This window comes from Macrobrachium nipponense, chromosome 31 (genome assembly GCF_015104395.2).
Source record: "Macrobrachium nipponense isolate FS-2020 chromosome 31, ASM1510439v2, whole genome shotgun sequence".
NCBI lineage: Eukaryota > Metazoa > Arthropoda > Malacostraca > Decapoda > Palaemonidae > Macrobrachium > Macrobrachium nipponense.
The window spans coordinates 20,352,988-20,371,848 of NC_061093.1; the positions used below are offsets into that span (position 1 = coordinate 20,352,988).

General features: G+C 39.6%; 3 protein-coding genes across 3 annotated transcripts in view; all 3 read left to right on the forward strand.

Annotated features, from left to right (window-relative positions):
- LOC135206781 (pentatricopeptide repeat-containing protein 1, mitochondrial-like) overlaps positions 1-18,861 on the forward strand; it is a 75,336-nt gene that overhangs the window by 7,307 nt on the left and 49,168 nt on the right. The window lies entirely within an intron of this gene.
- Positions 2,027-5,522, forward strand: LOC135206672 (uncharacterized). Its single transcript, XM_064238052.1, has 2 exons — positions 2,027-2,710; positions 4,851-5,522. The coding sequence occupies exons 1-2, from the start codon at positions 2,183-2,185 to the stop codon at positions 5,118-5,120; spliced, it is 798 nt and encodes a 265-aa protein (XP_064094122.1). The 5' UTR covers positions 2,027-2,182; the 3' UTR covers positions 5,121-5,522.
- LOC135206673 (uncharacterized) lies at positions 7,566-13,012 on the forward strand. The gene is made up of 3 exons (XM_064238053.1): positions 7,566-7,687; positions 11,859-12,672; positions 12,910-13,012. Exons 2-3 carry the CDS (start codon positions 11,878-11,880, stop codon positions 12,988-12,990), a joined length of 876 nt encoding a protein of 291 aa, XP_064094123.1. The 5' UTR covers positions 7,566-7,687; positions 11,859-11,877; the 3' UTR covers positions 12,991-13,012.

An 18,861-nucleotide genomic window follows, 5' to 3' on the forward strand; every position in this document is an offset into this window, starting at 1 on the left:
TCTTCGTTTTGTCTCGTGGAATTATCACAGTTTTCTAGGCTTTCTATAAAACGAATCGTTTCAGTGGTTCATTGCATGTCCTATTACTAGGTATTGAAAAGAACCCGTAGCAAGATTCAGGATGCAAAACATGGCTAATTCTATCTGGAGAAAAAGATGTAACACGCGTTACAAATTACTGACATCAGTAAGCTGGTCTCTGAGCCAGTGTTTTGTCCTCGGATCATTCAATTTTATGGTCGTCTAGTTTTATACTAGCCTTCACGGAAGCAACTTGTCTGCATTGGATACTGCTTCTACTTCAAGAGCCTTGTTGTGCTTAAAGAAAAAACAAAGGAAGCGTCGCTGGATGAAGAAATTGTGTAAGAGGGGAAATAACATACTTTATATATATATATATATATATATATATATATATTATATATATATATATGTGTGTGTGTGTGTGTGTGTGTGTGTGTGTGTGTGTGTGTATTCATATATTATTGCTTTTGTTGTATTTTCCACGTTTCCGTCGCATCAAAACAGTGTATTTATATAATTTCTATATAATAATCATGATAAATGGTGAAGTCAGAATCCTTGCTATATAACAATGATGAATAGTGAAGTCAAAATCCCTGCTATAAAATCAGGATAAATCATGAAGTCTGAATAGATAGATAATCACGATGCATTTATGAAGTCATGCTACTCATCATCTATATGCTATTGATCGACTGTGCAGGACTTTCCTGGTCTCATAGAAATAATATTTCCTAAAAGTAATATAATGTCGATTCGAAGACTTCATCAGAGCCTGCGCCAGACTTCAGTTCTTTCCTCAAGTTTATCCTCGGCGAATTAAGCTTCTTCTTTACATCTCGTAATGTAACATTTGGGCAGTTGTCCCCTTGAAACTTTGGTTAGTTCCGGACACATTGCTTATCGTGGTCGTCGCAGTGGTAAGGTGAATAGTGATGCGGATTGTCAATACCACCCTCAAACGAGACATTTGTTATTGTCAACCTAGAATGTGTGAGTCTATAGTATTGAACAACCTTCAACCTACCCCTTAGAGCAGGGGTTCTTAACCTTTTGATGAATTGTCCAACACAATCCATATCCCATCTGCTTAAGTCCACTTAAGTCCTATATAATTCAATATACTTAGTTTAATATATACTTTAGTTTTATATATATATTTATTTAGAAAATGTACCCATAACCCATGTATATATACATTGGCGCATTAAAATCAAATACGTACAAATATTCAGAGATCAAGTCCCATACCCCCAGCATGTGGTTTTCATACCTACAAGGGGTATGGATAACCCCGTAACAGAGATTCTATATGCTACCAGACAGTATCGGCAATGCTCAATTCAAATATACAAAATAGAAATAATAAAATGAACCAAATAATAGATAAAGCTTATAATGATGCAGATCGATTCTGAGAAATATGAATGAAGAATATTCTCAACTGCACCAAGTAACTAATCCCCTCTATGAGATTCTATGAGATTGCCATGACCAGTATAAAATGAAAATGGCACCGCATATTTTGCAAGATAAGGAATTCATAAAAGACTTATACCTAAATATAACCTGAGTAACTTAAACAAAGGCAACTGGCAGACAATGTAAGCAACCGGGGGAAAATGGCACCAAATTGAAAACTAACCCGAGGATGAGAAGCCAAACTTATCAATATACAAGTAATAAAAAATGGTATAAAAGGGTCGTATTAAAAAATAATGTTTATAAGTATGGCTACATTAATAACAGAGATAAATGACTGGAAAAGATTAGGTTTCAAGCAGAAGTTGAAATAGATAATGTTTTGTGCAGCAGCCACATCAGAAAACTAAAGAGGGATTGATAGCTAATATACTTTTGTTTACAGATCTGCTGAAGGGGTAAATTGGAAATATGAAAGAATTAAACAAACACAAACAAAGGAGGAATAAAACATGTAAGGGAAGGGATACGTTTAAAAGAAAACTCTCACTACTACTACTACAGGTCCAAAGAGCTAAATATTGTACTCCCCTAGACGTTCAATATTATTGCGCAATATTTTGGTTTGCGCAATATAATTGATCGTGTATGGGCAATATTGAAAGGTTGTGCAATATATTGTGTGAATTCCAAAAACTTGAAAATATATTGCGAAAACGGGATAATATTGTGTCGTATGTTGGCTATATATTGCGCAATATCCAGGATCCTGTGTCTTGACCTGTCAGTTTCTCTCCAGCTGTGGTTTGTGATTTACCTAGGTATGTCTCTCTCCTCAACCACGCGTATCATGGGTGACAAGAAAGCCGAAAAAGAATTTATTGTTGAATTTATTGAGGTGTATCGTGGTCTTCCCGCCCTGTGGGATGTGAAATGCAAAGATTATACTAATCGTGCCAAAAAGGGGGAGCAGTACGATGTGCTGATAGAAAAATACCGCGAAAAATACCCGGATGCTGAGAGACAAGAAGTAGTAAAAAAAATGAATTCTTTGCGAACAAACTTCCGGAAAGAATTAAAAAGGATTCGCGATGCAGAGAACAGTGGTGCCGGTGCAGAGGATGTGGAACCTACGCTTTGGTATTTTGACGAAATGAAGTTTCTTGTAACTCAGGAAACACCTACCTCTTCAATCAGCACGATGGACATATTTCAGGATGTTCATGACAACAAGGATCGTTGCGATGCAAATGAAACCAGCGCGGTAAGTGGCCTATTTTATTAAGTTTCTGTACAAGTTTATCTTACTCTTACATAATATTTACTTAGTTTTATTGGTAAAAATGCAGAACAGGGCCTCATAAAGAAATGTACTACCTACTATATAATTACATTCATACACACCCTAAAATAGGTATAGCTATGTAGAAACCAAAAAAAATTGTCCCTGTGCTGCGGAAAGATGGTTTTTAATCCTTTGAAGATTGGATGAGCCACACATTTATATCTCGAAAACGAAGCATTTTACTAATGAAAAATGATATTCATGAAAAACGTCTTAAAATTAGGGCTAGGTTTCGTCAGGTTTGGTTAGGTTAGGGATTTTTTATATTTTGACACTCTTTAGGTAAAATAACCCATTTTAAGACGGAAAAATGCTTAGTTTTTGAGATACCTTATGATTTAACTATTTATTTTACTGTTCTTCATTTATTATTATTATTGAGGTTACTCTTCTCGATTCAGTTACTGGTCGAGCTAACTGTGCCGACATTTTTCCATTGTCATGAAACCTGGCCTTCATTGTTGAAGAAATCAGAATAGGTCTCTCTGACTGCTTTAGCACTATTTGTTGCGTTTCTGGGAGTAGTGTTTGGTGGAAGTGGTGTTATCTCATTTACAACATCCCTCCATGATCCTTTCATGATGTCACCTGCCTGCAAATCCTCACAGTCCACGAGTTGCGTTGTGACATAAGCTCGTGAATGGCACTTGCGTAAAAAGTTATGCAAATAACAACATGCCAAGGCAACTATCAGAGCTTTTTCAGGAGAGAGTGCTATTGGCTTCTGTAACACACCAAATCGGCTGACCAAAATCCCAAAGTATTTCCGATCACACGACGAGCAGGACTCAATCGGTAATTGAAAATTCTTCTCTTCACATTTAATGCTGATTGGGGGTAAGGTTTCATAACATTTTCAGTTAGTCCGAAGGCATCATCTCCCAGAAAAACGAATGGCAATAATTTCTGACTATTCGGCAGTTGTGTTGGTTCCGGAATTCCCAATGTATTACCAGCAAGCGCCTGCCCAAATTTCGTGTAACTGATTACACCACCGTCCAATACTCTTCCATTGACTCCTACATCAACCATCATGAACTCATAGTTTGCGTTTGACAACGCATGCATCACAATGCTGAAAAATTGTTTATAATTGAAGTAAAGTGATCCAGAATTGTCAGGTTTCTTGATTGCGACATGCTTGCCGTCGATTGAACCCAGGCAATTGGGGGTATTTCCACTGATCGTAGAAATCTTGTGCAATTTGTTTCCATTCTTGGGTTGTAGTTGGTACCTGCAACAAAGAAAAACAACTTCATAAGAGCAACAGAAAATTGGCAGTTGTCAACGGAATTTATGATGAAAATAATTGTTTTTTTATCCTTAACAATTTGAAAAGCAAAGATAATTCTTTGAAAACTTGCTAATATGGTCATGCTGCACGGATACATTTGAGTTGAAAACTAAAGGTATTGTTTTACCCTCGGTTGGTGTGTCAGTTTGTCTTTCTGTTAGCAGGATTACTGGGAAAATAATAGACAGATGACAGGCATTTTAACAAAATATGTATTTGGCATCCAAGAAGACCCTAGTACATTTTGGCGATGATCCATGAAATAGTTTGGATGCAAAATGTATATATAGTACAGTAAAACACCTTTATAACGGACCACTCTCAAGGCCCGTTAATAGAGGTACCGTTCGGTATATATAGATCCCTTATTTCTTCACTGTTTCTCCTCATAATCAATGCAATCACTAATAGATTAATAAACTACGAATGTAAAAGTTGATTTTTTTGTGCAGGAAATCATTCATTGTATATTATCAGGTCTTTTCCGTTTGGCATCCAGCGGAAAAAATAATTTTAATATAGATTTTGTATGTATTTTTGTCCGTAGAATCCATATATAGCATTAATTTTTGGGAGAAATAAATAGGTTTCAAGTTATTCGCTTCTGAAGTTATTTTCTTCGTATCTATTACTGAAGGAATCGAAACTTTGAAAAAGTCGTGATATTCAGTCTGGTTAGGTTAGGTTAGGGACATCTTTTAAAGGCCATCTATTAAATGCCCAACCTTATACTTAAACTTAATTTAGTTTTATTCTTTTTCTCAGGCGGATGATGAATCTCGTCAAAAGAACAGGAAACGTAAACCTCCAGATCCTATTGAGGAATTGGTGAAATTGGCCTCCAAACACCTTCAACAACCACAAGAGGACAGCGACATATTTGCTGCAGCTTGGGCAGTCGAGCTCCGAAAAATGGATCCACAACAGCAGTTGTTTGCAAAGAAGGCCATCAATGAGATACTGTTTGAGGGACAAATGGGGACCTTACACCGTAATTCAGTTGAAATTAACGTCTCACGTGTGTCCACACCATAATAGTGTTCAGCCCCTCCCTTCCCCTTCATTCTGTCAGTATGAATCAGCAGGTGGATATTACATTACTTTTCAGTAAGGCAGTTACTTTCCAAATTCATGTAGGTATACCTTATGTACAATGTCAAGTTTTGTTCTAACCAATGTATGCCAATATTTTGAATGTATAAATAAAAGGATTTGAAATAAGGCAGTTACTTTCCAAATTCATGTAGGTATACCTTATGTACAATGTCAAGTTTTGTTCTAGCCAATGTATGCCAATATTTTGAATGTATAAATAAAAGGATTTGAAATAAGGCAGTTACTTTCCAAATTCATGTAGGTATACCTTATGTACAATGTCAAGTTTTGTTCTATCCAATGTGTGCCAATATTTTGAATGTATAAATAAAAAGATTTTAAATGGAAAAAGAACTTACCTTAATGTATTCCTTGAGGCAGTTGATAAGAGCAGTGCACGTTTCCATAACAATGTGACGTATTGACAGGTGACACAGCAGTTAAAAACTTTAGATCTTCAAAACTATTCCCGGTAGCTAGATATCGTAGAGTTATGAACAACCGTTGGCTTACAGGAATTGCATCGCGCAAGATAGTGTTCCTTTTTTCGATTGCATGAGCAACCAAAGCAAGGAGTTCATCCAATAATTCTCCGTTCATTCGTACAAAGTTGCGGAAATCATTTGGTTCAGTTACTCTCGGTTCATTGAGTAATTTTTCGTGGGTGAACTTCTCCCTATCAATAAACCACTGTTTGGCCCATTTTCTACCCTTGTGCGAGCCTTTTTTCTTCCCTTTCTTACGACTTGTTGCCACAGCAATCATCACGCAACACAATTCAGTCAGTCAACATGAAGTTCTGGGAGTGACTGACTATTTGCACAATGTGGTTGTACGTCTGTCCTCACGATTGCGCAATATATTGCACAACCTTCAATATCGCCTCCATACGGTACAAGCTTTTGCACAAACCAAAATATTGTACAATAATATTGACCTTCTACGGGCCACCGTCAAAATATTGTGCAACTCACATTGCGCAATAATATTGAACGTTTAGGGGCCGTTTTAATAATGGAAATGGAATAAGACAGGGATGCCATGGCTCAACCATATTCTTTCTACTAATAACGTACCTGACAATAGAAAAACTAGAAAGTACAACAAAAGGTTTTAGAAATTAAGTTATAAGGATAATGGTACTATTATATGCAGATGATGGAATCATACTAGGACACACCCTTGAAGAAATAAAAGCAAGAAAAACCCTTATGGAAATGGCGAGTAAATGTGGCCGAAATATAAACAAAGACAAAAGTAATAAACGTATTATATTAATATACAACTACGTACTGGTATAGTATCGACGATGTGGAAAGTATGGAGCACTTAGAAAGAATAAAAGTAGTTAAGCAGATTAAATACTAAGCTTGACATCAAAAACATGAAAGACTCCTTCAGAGAACAGATAAAAAGGGCCCAAATTAAAGCAAAGCAGATGGCAAATATGGCTAATGCAAGCATTAATAAGAGCTGTAGCAGGGTAAGAATAGGAAAATTGAAAGGATTAGCGATGCCTTCCTTCGTGTATGCCATGGAAGTGATGAAACTTGACAGGAAAACCATAAATGAATTTCAGAGGATAAACAATCAAGAATATAAAACAATTTTGAAAGCGCCAAGGTACAGAGGAAGTTGTGCCTTAAGCTCTGAAATACGGTCCTCTTCCTGCCACTCAAGAGATATAATGAATAAACTATTTTACCTGAAATACACTGTAGAGTGGTGGAAATGGGCTCCTATATGAGATAACCATGGGTCAGTACGAAAACAAGAAAACAACCTGGACAATGCAAGTAAAAGAATATATGAAAGAAAGAAACATAAACTTAAGTAAAATTGAAGCAGTTAGAGACAAATAGTTAAGAGAAGTAATAAACAACTGGGACAGAAAAACACGGCAGAAAGAAATGAATGAAAAGACAACATTAAGAATCTACAGAGAATATAAAGAAAATATAAGAGAAGAAAGCTGGTATGACAACACACAAAAAACAATGTTGATTAGTAGGGCCAGACTAGGTACAATAGGATTAAATGATAGAAATAGGATAAAAGGAGAAGACACAAAATTGTTGTGCTGTGATGAAAAAATGAAAATTTAGAACATTTCTTATTTTATTACTGCCCAGCATACAGTGAGTTTATTAGAAATAAATATAGTTTTGTGCAGCAGCTATATCAAGAAAATAAAGATGAATTAGTAGCCAATATACTCTTACTGGTAGGGTAGATCTACTGAGGGAGGAAATGGAGAATAGGTAAGAATTTCTAAAAGAAATGTAAATGTGGTATTTCGGAGAGAAGAAACTCAACCAAACACAAAGGAGGCATAAAACAAGCAAGGGAGCCTTTTCAAAGACCTATCCTACCTACTACTACTACTATTACTACACAGTGTTTTCTTATTACTGCTTACCCTTCTGGCAATCTAGCTATCTATTTATCCTTTGTGTTGAGCTTGTATTAAGTAAATCGTGGTCCACATCTGGTGTTCGTCAAATAACGCAAGTATTGATTATCACTTATTAAGACAAATAGCAAAATGTCAGGTACACAAAGCAACATTAACAGTACTGGTGTTGATGGCGATGAGAGGCCTGACCAAATTCCGGTACCCACGTGCCCCCACTGTAGATAGGAAGTCAATAGGCAACAAAAGGCTGTCAAATGCAACAGTTGTAATGAATGGTTCCATGCAAGTTGCGAAAATCTCACAGATGAGCAGTATGGTGGCATACAGGAAGTATTGGGTATCGCAAAATGGTTCTGTGGCGGATGTCGCAATGTGAACAAACAAGAACAGGAGTACAAACAACTTGAGGAGGAAAACATGATGCTAAAAAACAGACTAGAGACGTACGAGATGTTAAAAAACATACTAGAGAAATGTGTAACAAAGTAGTAAAAGATATTAGGTATACCTAGGTACTAGGCTAAGGAAATAGAATTTTATGAATAGTGGCCTAGCTACTATCCTAGCTTAGCATTAGGTAAAGCATTATTGCATTTTGGACTTAGCTAGATAATATCATTGTCCCTTGTGTTATTAACCTAACCTAAGAGTACCGGGTCTTTACCATAATGGATGATAATAGGGTAAACAACTGAGTGGATTAGCTGCGGCCACCTTAACCGTGTAAGGACTCACCTTCAGAAAAACTACTTTAACACATCCTGAAACTGGATATGGGCACCAGTCACGAGTCAAATGTCTTGAGGTGTTACTCCCACAACCTATGACTCATGACTGGTGCCCATCTCCGGTGTCAGGACATGTTGAAGTACTTTTTCTGAAGGTGGGTCCGAACACGGTTAAGGTGGCTGCAGCTAGTCCACTTGGTTGTTTACCCTATACCTAGTAGTTTGAAAACTTTCCATGAATTCACTTTTATCTGAATGAGAATTATATGAACGAGGTCCTTGTATTGTATGTCACTCATTTTGTGTTCCCTGCTTTCCCATTGTGTCCCCCAGGGGTAGTAGGCAGGCTAGGATACAGGGATAGTTGGTGTTACTTCGGGCTGTCAAGGGCAGGTGGCGAAGCTCCCCTGGCCAGGTCAGAGCACGGCACCTGTCCCCTTATTAAAAATACTTATTTTCTCAAATGTCAGGAATGTCCAAGTTACATGTAAATTTTCTTCCAATCCAAAATGCAATAATGTTTAAAGTAGAATGATACCGTAAATCAATACCAGAAAAAGTAAGAGAGGCACAGGATAAAGAAAGGAGAAAAAAAATTCAATAATGTTAAGTTTGTCAGAAACTAAGGGAGGCGAAGAAAAGAATCTGAAGAACGTTGAATGAACCTGCAGGGATATTTTATGCAAATGAAATAAGAGAGCACAATATCTTAAAATGCTAGGAAGATAAAAATCCAGGCCACTATCAAAATTTAACAGTGAATGGAAAAGTGGAATATCTTAAAAAGTGCTAGCTTACTAAAGAATGCAGAGAAAGAAATTTGCAAAAAAAATATTAATATTGTCAGACGTGACAGCTAAAGAGAGAGAGATAGCATATTAAGCTCAGAATTCAGAAAAACCAAAGAGGCAGGATGGTATATCAATAAAGGAGAATTAAAACTAAGTAAAATTTGTAGTAATCTATAATGCTTTGAGAAAAAAAAAACAGGCCACTGTAAATAAAAATGATAGGCTCTTTAAGATTGGAAATAACTTAGAATTAGACAGTAAGAGAAGTGTAGTTAATTTAAGGAAATAAATTTAGTAACATACTTAGGAAATAAATTTAGTTACATACTTAGTTAAGGCAATAAATTTAGTAACATACTTAGGCAAGTACGTAGTAGGTTTAAGTGAAAAGTGTATTAGTTTGAAATAAGTTAATAAAAGGGTAGATGCTAGAAGTAGTTTAGGTAATAAATGAATAGGTATTTTTAAGAAAAACTTGTGAGAAGAACTTATGATAACTCTGAAACACTATCACCTGATCAGTTAGGGGTAGATTAGATATCCAAAACAAAATGACAGGAAAAGAATATAATGGGAAGATAGAAAATATTGAGGTAGTGACGAATTAACTGAAAACTTAGAGCATTTATCACTGTATTGTCCAGCTTATAATAACACTATGAATAAATGCAGATTCTTCAAGAAGATGAAGGGGGATTTATAACTAACATCTTACTATTTATAGATCTCTTGAAAGAAGAAATTGAAAATAGGAAGGTATTTATAAAAAAAAAACATGTGGTACTACAGAGACAACATACTTAAACAAGCACAAGCAAAGGAAAAATAGAACAGTCAAGAGAGCCATTTCAAAGACAGATCTTGACTACTACTACTACAGCTACTACCACTTAGATGATATGCATTTATGTCACTTAAATTTAGATTGTGTGTGATATTAAGTGCATGTATATTAAAATAGCTTAGGCTGTCAAGTCCATTGTCTTGTTAAGGTATAGTTAACTCAAGGTATGATTATCCTATCCAGTCATTTATCAATTTTGCTTTTGTTGGTCAGTAGCTTATAGATGAGTAATGATCATACCTTTGAAAGTTTCATAATATTCAAAGGTTTGACAAAAACTAGTTAATACTATGATACTCTAATTTCTTGCCAAATAGCCTATATTAAGCAAAATTTGTATATAACTAACTTGCCAAGTAATTGCAATTATGCTCGCACATCATCCTAAATTAAAAAATTATTATCTAATTTATGCTGAGCAAGCAATAACACTTTGTTCTTGCTCTTGAGTTTGTGATTCACTGGTTTGCAGAAGTTTGTGACATACCCTCTTTAGTTCTCAACCGTTGCTTTTTGGTTTGACTTGCAACTTTAGCTTCTTTCTTCTTAGCTATTAGTTAGCATGTCGAATTCTAGTGCTTCCAGTCTTCGCTATTGTAGCATGGGCTGCAAGACTAGATTTACCAAACTCTGCTATGATACACATACCATGTGCAATAAGTGTAGGGGGCAAGTTTGTACAAGAGAGCTTTGTTTTTGGGTAGTAGTACAGCTGTGAGTGTAGTTCCCATGGGAGTGAAATAGTACTTGAACTACAGGTATACTTTTCTCAGACTGTGTATCTTGTGCTATATGCTTTTCCAGTGACTATAGCTAATGAACACCACTTGCTCTTGTGTTGTTATGGATATCCCAGTGGGAAATCATGAACCATGTAGGGAAACCTGGTGGGAGGGAACCAAAAACAAATTTAGTTATGCCGACTTTCATGTCAGCAGGCTCATGTTGGAGACAGCACAGTGCCTGTTTTGGCAGGGACAACCAACAACAATGAAAATGTAGCAAGGACAGTTGCAGGGATACATACTAACCAACCTATGTCATAGGTAACCCCCACTTAACCTGACCTAGAATTTGAAACAAAGTCATGAAGTATAGTCATATACCCTAACCTAACCTTACCTTACCTTACCTAGGTCTTGACTTGCCCTGGGGGCATTCTTACCCTTATCCCTTGTATCCCCTCCTCATCCTAACCTGACCTAGTGCACAATAATCATGAAAGTAAAACAAATTCATCATGAGCTGACATTGTACAAGGGATCCTGTCTTCCCCTTAGCATTGCACAGAGCATATTCTATACTTTTTAAGGTATAAGGTGCACAGGTTAAAGGCACAAATTTTCTCTAGTCCCATTCCCAGTCCAGATAAATGCCTTTTCTCTGTAGACAAGGTGCACAGCTAAGGCTGCTAAGGAAGCCAAACAATACGAGCAGCAGAGGCAACAGGAACAGCCTGAAGAACCACAAACGAGACAGCATGTGCAACAAGCAGTGCAGTCAGTAGCAAGACTGACTCAGTCAGGGCCATAACCTAGTTAAGATAGACCTTGATCACTCCAGATTCAGAGACATAATTTCTCTTGCATCTTTGTTTTCATTAAATTCAAGTTTGGTTAGTAGCCTATATGATCTTGCTTTAGGAGCTAAATATGTAGTACTTTTTATATCAGGTACACTATTTATTGGTGCTGACCTAAGTATGTAATTTTTCTTTTATATACAGTAGCAACTTATTTTACTGAAACTAGAGGCATTATAAATTATTAATTTCATCTTTACAGAACATCCTATTATTTTAAAGTAATTAGAAATTAAAACAAAATATAAGTTAGCACTGACCTTCATTATCATAATCATGCCCAGCTAGCTTTTATAATAATTGTTATTCTATTACAGGATTTTGAAGGACTCTAGAATGTATATTGTCAGAGGAAATATTCGATGGTGTAAGTCACTGAAACAAGTTGCATGTGCTGTAAGCAAAACCCCATTGTACAAAGAAATTTCCTTGTCATCAAGGCATGCAGATTCAACTGAGAGTGAGGAACCTTTCTTTGGTTTATTGTCATCTGATCCCAAGTCAAAGTTATATGAAAAAAAGAAAATAAATGATGCATCTCTTACTAGAAGTCCACCTCTTACCCGTAAGGGCCAAGGACAATTCAAACAAGCAGAAGCAGTACCAGATTCAACATCAGAGTTTAACCAAGGGGGAAGGTTTCCAAAGTATTCTTCAAGGAATGCTCGGGTGAAAACTTCAACGCCTGAAGGTAATGAACCTGTGTTTACTCCAGGTTCAGACCACCACGAAAATTTCAAACTTACAGATTCACTTGAAAAGTGGCATGGCTTCAAGAGCTCAGAAAATGAAAAGGTACAGAGATTGTCTCAAAATATAGTTGAAGATGATGATGAAGATGAGTTTCACTATTACTTGCATAAGCCACAAACCAAGAAAAAGACTTTTAATGATAGGAAGAAAGGACTAGGCCTGCATCATCAGAGCACAGAAACAGAAACAGTGTCTTTCACCCAAGATTTGGCGGATGAACCATTTGGTACACTTACCCCACGAAAAGACCTCTATGAAGATGAATCAGGTGATGAAGGAGATGAAATGCAGAGGAAGTATGAAGAAGCCCAGCTTGAAAGGAGACATAGTCCTGTTTACTATGGAAACCAGATGAAGAAACTTTGTAAGGAAAAAAGGGTCAGTAACATAACTCTTTAACACAGTAGGTCCTTGAGATTGGTATTTGAGTAAATATATGTATAGTATTATTATTCTTTAAGTATACAGTAGTACTTCCTTTTATTGCAAACAGTTGTCATAATGTCATTTACTAGCTAAAGGCATTGTTTGTAAAAGTGTACTCCATTATAGAATGAAATACTTTTGTAAAAAGTTTGATAATGTTTAATAAGTTTACCCATATGATTCTTTTAGCTTGCAGATGCTCTTAAGATATTGAAAGAAGAGATGCCTGCTGTTAATGCTAAGCAGATGTTTACTGCTATCAAGTACTGATAATGCTTGTGGAAGAGCAGGTACACAAAAATGTGCTTTCAAACTCTTTAATCGGGTATACAATATGACAGTGATTTCACTGATATTATATAAATTATTTGTTCCTGAAATGTAATATACTGGATACTCTCTTGTCTAATATGTGGTTTATAATATGCAAGGTAGGCTCAAGCTTATGAAAGACTGAATAATACACAAAGTGCGTTTACAGTACATATATACTCATCTTCCGTTTTGTTATCTTTAAGAATGTTTCCTTATTAGTATTTTAACAGTCTTTATTAATTTTATGCATGACACTTACCTGGCAGGTATATATATAGCTTATCCTCTTGACGCACTGGCAGAATTTCAAAACTCGCGGCAACCGCTAGTACACTGGTAGTTCAGGTGATGGCCACCCCGCTCCCGTGGCGCTGGTACTTGGAACTATTCCCGTTTTCCTCAGATTTTCTCTGCCAGCCGAACCGGCAACATCGTTGTTGGTTCTCTGTTAGAATTTCCTGCTCGTTATCTGACTTTTTGGATATTGTATCGTATCACGAAGTTAGAGTGGCAATCGCATTTTGTTTGGACCTTGTTTAGTATGTCTGATTCAGGAAGTATGTTTAGAGTTTGTGTGAAAGAAGGGTGTAAGGTGAGACTGCCGAAATCATCGGTAGATCCACATACTATTTGTAAGAAGTGTCGGGAGTTTGTATGTACGTGGGACAATAGGTGCAATGAATGTCAGTGTCTGAATGAGAAAGAGTGGGAGGCTCTTATGAAGTATTGTGGAGAGATTAGAAAAAGATCGGGTTAGAAGATCTGTATCTAGGAGTGAAAGATCGGGATCTTCGAGTAAACCTTTGGATGAATCTTTGCATTGTCTTCTCCAGCTCATTCACATGTAGATGTAGCACCTTCCCCCCAGGTTTCTCCTGCTCCAGTTTGCTGTATCTGAGGATACTACTGATCCACAAATAGTGAAAGTGTTCGCTGCCCTTGCGTCCATGGGAGACCAAATTAAAACGATTAAACAGACAAAGTGGAAGTGTTTGGTGACAGTGTTGTGGAGGGGCGCCTGATCGTCTCTCTCGTGCTCCTAGACCGAGACCTCTGTCAAGCTCCCAGACCCAACAAGGGAGAAGGCATGTCGACAGTCGAAGGGAGGCGAGAGGGTTGACTTTCGATCAGTCGTCCCTTCAGGCAGTCCTGTTGATAAGTCCCCAGGCTGCTGCAGTACGCCATAGAAAGGCGATACTGGGAAGTGCCGTTATTCTTCGGATAGTTCAGCCTCGGGAAGGAGTAGGCGGTTCGCGGAAGTATCGCGTCCTCTCAAGAGGTCATACTTTCCGTCCTCTTCACAGGAGGAAAGGGCTTTCGACCAAGAAGGGTGGAGTAGCCCTGAGATTTTTTTCATCGGAGGATGAAGAGATGATCCCTATAAAAAGGAAGAGGATTTCACGTCAGTTGGAAGTTCGCTCGCCTCTTGTGTTAGCCCGGTGCGTCCTCGATCTCCTCATCATCAGGAGTCTCGTAAGGAGGCGGAAACGAAGGAGGTGCTGCGGGACATGCAGCAGAGATTGGCAGTGATTGTTCAATCATGGGAGAAGCCCGAACAACCTTCGGTTTAGACGTAAGGACTCGTCTCTCCCGGTTAAGTCCTCCAAGAGGACGCAGGACGTACAACGCGATCCAGGACGCAGTGCGTCCCTTAAGAAGGACGAAGTACAGGACGCAGGACGCAAGAGGAGAAGTGATGGACGCATGGTGGACGCATACGTTCAGGAGGACGCAGGACGCAGGCGGCAGCAAGTCAAAACATTGTCTCGACAAGGAAGAGAGGAGTTTTTATAGGGAGTTCAGTGCCGCATTCGCTTTCTAAATCAGGAGCTGCATAAGGACTCTGAATTGGAGAGTCAGCAGGATCTTGGTTTTCAAGATATTTCTTCGCAGGAGGAAGAATTTGCGGAGAGTGCGGAAGAGGACAAGACGGAAGCTCCTTCTTCGGACTACAGGAGGCTAACAGAGTGCCTTCTTTCTTTGTTTGAAGGAGATTTTCAACCTTCAGGCCCGCCATCGCCTTTGTCGCAATTTTCGAAGACGAAGACAAGCCAAGAAATCGTCGTTTTTGAAAATGACTTTGTCCATTTCGGCCAAGAAAGCCCTTCAACGCGTAAATGAGTGGTTGAAGGAGAAGAAAGAGTCGGGGAAGACTTCTTTTTGTATTTCCTCCGGCCAAGTTGGCTTCGAAGTCTGGTGTTTGGTATGCTACGGGGGAAAGTCTTGGCCTGGAGTGCCTGCCTCCTCCCAGGGAGACTTTTCCAACATAGTGGATAGCTCCCGTAGACATGCTTTGGCATTCAGCCAAAGTGTGGTGGACTTCGTCGGAGTTCGACCATTTACTCAAAGGTATCTTTAGGACCTTTGAGGTGTTTAATTTTCTTGACTGGTCGTTGGGGGACCCTGGCTCGAACTTCGGAGATGGAAGAGTCGTCAGTATCCGAGTTGTCGAGAAGTATTATGTCCTGTATGGATAAAGCCTTGAGAGATGGAGCTAATGAATTGGCTTCAATTTTTACAGCAGGCGTCTTGAAGAAAAGACATCTCTTATGCTCGTTCGCTGCTAAAGGAGTGTCGAACGCCGCAAAAGTCGGAGTTGATGTTCTCTCCTCTGTCAGGACAGCTCTTCCCGCAAGAGATCATTAAGGACATATCTCTCTCCCTCACTCAGAAGGCGACTCAAGATCTTCTTACTCATCGGTAAGGAAGTATTTACCTTCTAAGGTCATGAATAAGGACTACGAAGGATACGAAGACAGCACAGCAGCCCTTTCCGGGTAGGACTTTCGCTCGACCAGCATTTAGTAGGGAAAAGAGTTCCAACCAAAAGAGGGGCCAAAACTTCAACCAAACAATGAGTCAGAAGTCCTCCAGACTTGTGTGGGGGCCAGACTTTTAGACTTCTGGGAAGTCTGGCAAAGCAAAGGAGCGGATCCTTGGGTCCGTAAAGGTAGCGAAGGAAGGGTACAAGATTCCCTTTCTCAAGAAACCACCTCTCGCTACAGCTCCCGAGAGCCCTAGGGGCTCATTACATCGATTTAGAGAAGAGAGGCTCTTTGGCATCAGGTCGTCACCATGATAGAAAAGGGGGCAATAGAACCGGTTCTGGATCACGAATCCCCAGGGTTTTACAACCGTCTGTTTCTAGTACCGAAATCATCAGGAAGTTGGAGGCCGGTACTGACGTAAGCCAGCTAAACTTGTTCGTAGAAAAGACCAAGTTTACGATGGAGACGAACGATTCAGTACTGGCAGCGGTACGACCAGGGGACTGGATGGTAACACTGGACCTTCAGGATGCGTACTTCCATATTCCAATTCATCCAAGGTCCAGGAATATTTTGAGATTCGTGATCCAGGGAAAAGGATTTATCATTCAAAGCCCTGTGTTTCGGGCTGTTGCACGGCGCCTCAATTTTTACAAGAATGATGTCGAATGTGGCGAAGTGGCTTCATTTGGCAGGAGTCAGAGTCTCTCTCTACCTCGACGATTGGCTCATAAGAGCACAATCAAAACAGCAATGTCTGGAGGACACGGACGTAACATTGGAATAACTCAGCAACTGGGTCTGATGGTTGAACCTGGAAAAGTCACGATTGATCCCCTCTCAGGAACTAGTTTATTTGGGATTCTGATATCCTCAGTGACTTTTCGGGCTTTTCCGTCACCCGAAAGGCAGACCATGTGTATACGGAAAGTGCAAGAATTCCTAATGAAAGACCAATGCTCAGCGAGAGAGTGGATGAGCCTGCTGGGGACACTCTCTTCGTTAGAGCGGTTCATTTCACTAGGGAGACTTCACATGAGGCCCTTACAGTTCTTTCTGAACGAAGTCTGGCCAAGAAGATCGCAACCGATTCCTTCCGGTTTCCAATTCCTTCGAAGGATAAAGGAGGAACTCAAAGTGGTGGCTAGTTCCGGAGAGGTTGTCAGAGGTACGTCACCCAGCAGAGGAACCCCAGACCGGATATTATTTTCCGACGCGTCAGACGCAAGCTGGGGAGCGACGCTGGCCCTCGGAGGAGTCAGGCCTTTGGAGCGAAGAAGAAAGGCATGGCACATAAACAGGAAGGAACTGGATGGCGATCTTCTTGGCTATGAAAGCGTTTCAGACCCGTGGGATACCGCGGCAAAGTGGTGCAGATCAACGCGTACAATACCACAGCTCTGGCATATATACGAAACAAGGAGAACCCACTCGTTGTCCCTTTGCAACCTGGCGAAGGAGGATTCTTCTTTGGTCGCAGAGAGAAAACGTCACCCTGCTCACCAGGTTCATTATTCAGGGGGAGGGAGAGAAGAACGTCAGGGCGGATCTGTTGAGCAGGGACGGACAAGTGCTTTCCACGGAGTGGATGTTGCATCTCAAGTATGCCAGAGACTGTGGAAGCTCTGGGGCACTCCAGTAGTGGATCTTTTCGCCTACCGCCAGCGACGAAGAGGTTACCGAACTATTGTTCTCCAATCCCGGACCCTCTTGCAGTCGCAGTCGATGCCTTCCTACTAGATTGGACGGGTCTAGATGCGTACGCTTTTCCCCCGTTCAAGATTTTAGGAAAGGTAATGGAAAAATTCAGGAAAGTCGAGGAACAAGGCTGACCCTGATAGCCCATACTGGCCGGCCCAAACGTGGTTCACAGAGGTACTGGAATGGACAGTAGATCTCCGAGAAGTCTACCCACGAGAGTAGATCTTCTCAAACAACCCACTTCGACAGGTTCCACAAGAACACCTCGCTCTGGGTCTGACCTGCGTTCAGACTATCGAAAGACTTGTCAGAGCGAGGGGGTTTTCTAGAGAAGCAGCGAAGGCAGTTGCAAGAGCACGAAGGCCATCGACTATCAAAGTGTACCAGTCGAAGTGGGAGAACTTCCGTAAATGGTGTAAGAATCGGAAGATTTCTTCATCCAGTACCTCTGTGACCACAGATTGCAGATTTTCCTGCTATACCTGAAGAAAGAACTAGGTTTGGCTAATCAGACGATTAGAGGCTATAAGTGTATGTTGTCTGCAGTGTTTAGACACAGAGGTTTAAAACCTGTCCAATGACACAGATCTTAGAGATCTCCTCAGATCGTTTTGAATACAAGAAGGATCGACGGTGCAGAACCCCTTCTTGGAATTTGGATGTCGTTCTCAATTCTTGGAGACGGATAAGTTCGAACCTATGGGCAGTGCGCCTTTGCGAGAGCTAACGAAGAAAACTATCTTCTTAGTAGCCTTAGCTACAGCTAAAAAGGATTAGCGAGCTGCAAGCTATTGACAAGCAAATAGGATGGAAGCACAACAAAGCAGTTTGTTCTTTTCAACAGGAGTTTCTAGCAAAGAATGAGAATCCTTCGCATCCATGGCCAAGATCATTTGAGATTGAAGGACTGGCTGATCTAGTAGGTCAAGAACAAGAAAGGGTTCTTTGCCCAGTAAGAGCCTTACGGTTTTACGTAGAAAGAACAAGAAGCATTAGGGGAACTTCATGTTCTCTGTGGTGCTCCGTTAAAGATCCTACTAGACCTATGTCTAAAAACGCAATGGCTTTCTTTGTAAGAGAAGTCATTAAAGATGCTCATTTGCTTTGTCAGGAGGAATGCTTCGGTATAATTAAAGTTAAAGCTCATGAGGTGAGAGCAGTAGCTACGTCCTTAGCATTCAGGAAAAATTTAGCCCTCAAGGACATTATAGATTCAACGTATTGGAGGACAAACTCTGTGTTTGCCTCTCATTACCTTAGAGACGTGAAGACAACTTTTGATAATTGTCAAACGTTAGGCCCGTATGTATCCTCAGGTACAGTACTGGGCAAAGGAGTTTCCACCCCATAACCTAAT

What these genes read in the sequence shown, in the direction of transcription:
- LOC135206672 (XM_064238052.1), top strand. Translation starts at nt 2,183, where the DNA reads ATGTTGGCTATATATTGCGCAATATCCAGGATCCTGTGTCTTGACCTG. An exon ending in ATGCAAATGAAACCAGCGCG is followed by an intron (nt 2,711 to 4,850) that starts GTAAGTGGCCTA and finishes TCTTTTTCTCAG; the next exon opens with GCGGATGATGAATCTCGTCA.
- LOC135206673 (XM_064238053.1), top strand. Translation starts at nt 11,878, where the DNA reads ATGTATATTGTCAGAGGAAATATTCGATGGTGTAAGTCACTGAAACAA. An exon ending in AACTTTGTAAGGAAAAAAGG is followed by an intron (nt 12,673 to 12,909) that starts GTCAGTAACATA and finishes TGATTCTTTTAG; the next exon opens with CTTGCAGATGCTCTTAAGAT.